This window comes from Suricata suricatta, chromosome 15 (assembly GCF_006229205.1).
Source record: "Suricata suricatta isolate VVHF042 chromosome 15, meerkat_22Aug2017_6uvM2_HiC, whole genome shotgun sequence".
NCBI classification, from domain to species: domain Eukaryota; kingdom Metazoa; phylum Chordata; class Mammalia; order Carnivora; family Herpestidae; genus Suricata; species Suricata suricatta.
In genome coordinates this window covers 4,088,617-4,093,730 of record NC_043714.1, presented here as the reverse complement: position 1 = coordinate 4,093,730, position 5,114 = coordinate 4,088,617, and the positions used below count along the sequence as shown (strand labels likewise).

General features: G+C 41.0%; 1 protein-coding gene across 5 annotated transcripts in view; it reads left to right on the top strand.

Moving 5' to 3' along the window:
- Positions 1-4,599, top strand: part of PCMTD1 (protein-L-isoaspartate (D-aspartate) O-methyltransferase domain containing 1) — a 67,881-nt gene extending 63,282 nt beyond the window's left edge. For all 5 annotated transcript variants that reach the window (XM_029923044.1, XM_029923045.1, XM_029923047.1 and 2 more), the window contains one exon: positions 2,008-4,599. In XM_029923044.1, the coding sequence (XP_029778904.1) occupies positions 2,008-2,375 (368 nt within the window). In that variant the 3' untranslated portion in view covers positions 2,376-4,599. The remainder of the gene's footprint in view (positions 1-2,007) is intronic.
- The last annotated feature ends 515 nt before the right edge of the window (positions 4,600-5,114 follow it).

Below are 5,114 nucleotides of genomic sequence, written 5' to 3'. Positions count from 1 at the left end.
ACCCCAGCCTTCTTTCGGCTTCTCGAACGTGCTATTCTCTCTGCCTGACGCGATTTACAAACCTGAGCTCAGGCATGCCTCTCCTGAGGGGAGACATTTGGACTGGCCAATCGGAAGTAGTCAGATCCCAGGTTACTTTGTCTGCCTGTGGTGGTTTTTCTCGTATCTTCTTTTTTTCCATAATTATTTTTTATCTGTCCCTCCCCCAAATATAAGATCTCTGTAAGAGCAGGGACTTTCTTCGTCGAAATCGTTCACTGTGTCTAAATGAGCTCTGTAATAGTACCTGCCATATAGTCTGACACTGGGCTGTTGCGTGAACGTTCAACAGCCTCACAGTCTGGGCGTCAGAACAGGTGGTCGTTTCACACTTGAACATGGAAGGGATGAGACTCCACACCGGTTTTTACTTACCAGCGCTCACAGAACCTCGCCGGCAGACGTGGGACCTGAGCCCCAATCGTCAGATGTTGTTTCAGTTTCCATCTCAGATAGTTGCGAGTCGGCTTGAACATGCTCAGTATGGCTCTTTGGAATTCCTTTCCACTTCAGGTTTCGGGAGGCAGTTGACAAAAGTTTGAAGGAAAGGTTTTGTGGTGGGTCACTTAGGTGTGTGCGAACGGGTCGTGGGACCAGCTGGTAAAGCGCTCTCCTCTCCTGCTGCAGCGTGTGTCCAGTGTGGGACAGGGGCTGGCGAAGGAGACACTCGGGGCCTTGGGCAGGATGACACACCGTGCAGGCCTAGCACCGGGCCCCTGCAGGCACAGAGCGCGTGCCGTGGCCCCTGGTGCCTGGAGCTTGCAGCCTGATGGAAGAGGGAGACCACGTACCAAGAGTTCCTAAAGAAGGCAGGATTTCGGAGGTTACAACAAAAAAGTTTGCAAGGGAAGTATCCAGAGAGTACCCAAAGTAAAGAAATAAAACATAAATGAAGATTTTTCGGTAGGCAGTTGAGAAGGATCCTTGATGGCAGTTTTATTTCCACAGGGATGGAGGCTAGGAGCAATGCATTTCAAGTGGGACGGGAGAGTTGGTTCCGCCATGCGTAAAGGACGGAACAGGCTGTGTTCTAGGGCGTGTGCACTTACACGTCTGTAGGAGAGGGGAGCCACGCACCAGGACTGTGTTCGGGAGAGGTAAACTGAGTACCGGAGTACTGTGGTATGTTCTGGCCTCTTAAGTTGTTGACAGCCGGATTTCCAGGGGGCCTTTGCCTAAGTACGCTGCACTTAGTGATAACAGAGGAAAGCTCTGTGTGTGTGTGTGCATGTGTGTGCACGCACGTGTACACGGGTGCACGAGTAGAGTAATAGCTTTAAAACTCAGACTGAGGTGGTCAAATGTTGCCTTTATTTTGAGTTTTTGGAATAGATTGTCCTTTTGTATGGTTTTCAACATCAAAAATATAGAAAAATGTGGTATAAAATCTCTCCTCCATTCTTGTCCCCTAACTGCTTCATTCTTATGTAACCTGCTCCTAAGTTCTTACTTAGACTTTCTTTTTTTTTTTTAATTTTTTAACGTTTATTTATTTTTGATACAGAAGAGACAGAGCATGAGAGGGGGAGGGTCAGAGAGAGAGGGAGACACAGCATCTGAAACAGGCTCCAGGCTCTGAGCTAGCTGTCAGCACAGAGCCTGACGCGGGACTCGAACCCACAAACGTGAGATCTGACCTGAGCCGAAGTTGGAGGCTTAACCAACTGAGCCACCCAGGCGCCCTACTTAGACTTTCAAAGAATTTTCATGGATATACTTGAGGACACACGTACACACACATCTGCACAAAGAATCCTCTCCACCTTCCACAGGACTCAGAATAGTGTAGAGAAAGCCCCATGGAAATGTTTGTTAGATAAATAGAGTTTTCATACTTTGTGTTTTCTAACATTTACTAAGAAATACTTTGTTCTGTGAAGGGCTGGACAGCATGTAATGTTCTACTTTTTCATGTTTTATGTGTGTGTGTTTTGTTTTTGTTTGTGTGTTTTTTTGTTTGTTTTTTAGCTCCCTGTGCCGTCAGGAATCTCCAAGACTTGGCTCGTATTTACATCCGACGCACACTTAGAAATTTCATAAACGATGAGCTGCAGGCCAAGGGCGTCCCTCAGAGAGCTCCGCCCAAAAGGAAAAGAAAGAGGGTTAAACAGAGAATCAATACTTACGTCTTTGTGGGCAATCAGCTCATTCCTCAGCCTCTAGACAGTGAAGAGGATGACAGAATGGAAGAAGATAACAAAGAAGAGGAAGAGAAAGATCACAGTGAAGTCGTGAAGCCAGAGGAGCCACCTCAGAATTTACTGAGAGAGAAAATCATGAAACTCCCTCTCCCTGAATCTTTAAAGGCTTACTTGACATATTTTAGAGAAAAATAACTTAGATCAAGAAGAAAGAATGCCTACTGATAATTCCTGTAGTCTTGAAAATGTAGCATTTGTTAGGAGTTAAACGAGAGCGAATTCTTTCAACAGAGCGAATTATAGTGGAAAAAGTATAATTTGTTTCTGTCTTAGTAATAAAAATGATGTATTCAGTAATTGAAAAGAATCCCTTTTTATAAAATATATTTTTCTTTAAATTTTGGGAAAAATGCTGTTTTAACTCAGAGTGACTTCAGGAGTGGAATGCAACGATACTCAAGATTTATGTCTGGTAAATCCCTTTCTGATTCCTAACGGATTTGTAGCGGTGAGGCTTTTGTTTCATTTTCTAGAAGGTTACATAACTGTTACGCATATACTAGTTTTTGAACAGCAGTTGTTTTCATTTCCTCTATGAAAGTGTCCCGATCTGATTAGGAAATCAGATGCTGTGTAGACCCACTTAACTTACTTGCGTCGCAGTCACTATTGCCGAGTTGTTCTAGTATTCCGGGCAATCTATGAGTGCAATAACAATACAGATATTGAATGCTTTAGCTTTAAAAAAAAAGTTTCATGGAGCTCAGTGGCATTGCTACTTTTGCTTTCGAATCTATTGCCAAAAGACGTGAGAAAATATCTGCTTCTCTCCTAGAGATTTTAAGAGCACATCAAGCGAATGTTAAATAAAAAGTATCTACTTCATACAGTCCTTACTTTGTATGGACCCTTTACATTTTCAGTATTTAAAAATAATGAGGTTATCTTACCTTCTGGAGTTTTAGAAGATGGTGTGTTTAGAACTGGGTTTTCTCTTATCCGCTGTGCAGAGTATTTGGTTTTTGAAGATGCGCTGTTGTGCGCAGCGGCCGGTGACACAGGTAGAGCGTAAGCATGAGTGCGGCCCCTCTCTTGGGGCGCGCTCCCAGGGAGGGGCACTTCAGCAAATGGGGCTTCTGGTTCATTGGGACCTTTGTTTTTGACAAGGTAGAACTGAGCGAGCCCCCGAAAGGAATCATCTTTGTCATGTACGAGATGTTCACAGGAATTGTATGTCGATGCCTCTTGCTTTGAAAATGCAGTTCAGAATCACAGTGTACTCTTTGGGACCTACATTGTGCCCATTTAACTTTCTCATGGTGTGTGGGGGTTTTTTTGGGGTAAAATTATAATTCTCACTTTTTTCTTAATATCACACACTTAAACTATCCATCATTTGAATATTAATTATAGCTTATCAGTGATACAGCAGTAAATGCCATTTTTGATTTGTTCCTTTTCTTCCCACTAGGGCCTTAAAACAGCCATTCCTTGTTAAGAAAGTACAGAATGTAACATACTACTTCGTGTTACGTGGATTATGTATTTTTTAAAAGGAAAGATTTGAGGGTATCACTTATTACCACCAGCATCCCTGTTCCAATGTTGATCAAATAATGTTTAACAAAACCCAATTGATATATAGTAAAAGAATTATTATTATCTCTCTTCAAAGATTCAACTATTAGTAACACATAGTTGGTTTAAAGAAATTTCATCTCTGGTAAATCTCAGCTCTGGTAATTCTACACATTTAAAAATGAGCATTTGAAGTATTCTAAGTATGAATTATCTCAAGTAAATGAGGGTATTTTAGTACTGGGAAAGGTAATTTCATGGAAGGTGTTTGTTTTGTACCAGTGACTGGGGCTGGGTGATAGGGGCTGGGGGTTGGGTGTTAGCTCCACAGTTTTTTTCTTTTTTTAGATGATTACTAAGTTGTTATTGTTAAGAAATGTCCCATCTCACTTCTATCAAGGAAAAAAATAGTTTTATACAATTGTCATCTGTTAGGAATGTTCATTTTATTTTAAATTACATGTTAGTTTTAGAAGTTTAGTACTGAGTTCCTGGCACCCACGTACTTTTACCCAGCACCCTTTCCCCGACCCCTGGACACACTGTTGGTTTTGGAGCTGGCGTCCAGATATGTAAACATACATATTCTTAAACGATGATTTTAAAATTCAGAAGAAAGTTTTCGTTATGGATATATTTGAAGATTGACTTGCTCATGTGGTCTTTATTCTGTGGACCTTGGCAAAGTGTACAGTAGATTTTCATGGTCATTACATATTTTTGTTATTGATTGAAATGTATCTTTTGTGTTTTTAAATGCATTCATTCATTTTACAGTTGTGATTTGTTATTGACTTTAAATAAAGAAGTAGAAATTAAAAAAATGAAAATTCAAGTAAAAGCCCTTTTATCTATTAATGGCACTATATTAGACTGATGAAGAATATTTTGGGTTCTTTATTTTTTAATGAATTTGTGGTTACTTGAGTATGAATAATCATTCTCTATAGGTGGAAGAAATAGCAAAAAAAAGGTAAAACTAATTGAAAATAGTGAGGAATATAATCATGGATCTTAACAGCCAGATAAAACGGTGCAAGTGACCTAGTCTTTTACTTTGTAGAGAAGGAGGAGGGCCAGGCACATAGCACGGTTCCCTCACGTCAGGCCGCGGGATGCAGACGAAACAGCGTCGAGCATTTGATGAATCTCAAGAAACTGTCAGCAGCCGCCTAACTACCAAGAAGATAGTTTGTCTACACTTCTTACTGACTAGTTAATACATTCGATTCAAGTCTTAATAAACAAAAATGTCATTAAAACAGCATGCGTAACGGTTAAAACACAAAAACTGTTCAGTGTTGCTTCCTAGCTGCTTGAGAGGACAGACGTGCACCAGAGCCTGGGAAATCATGG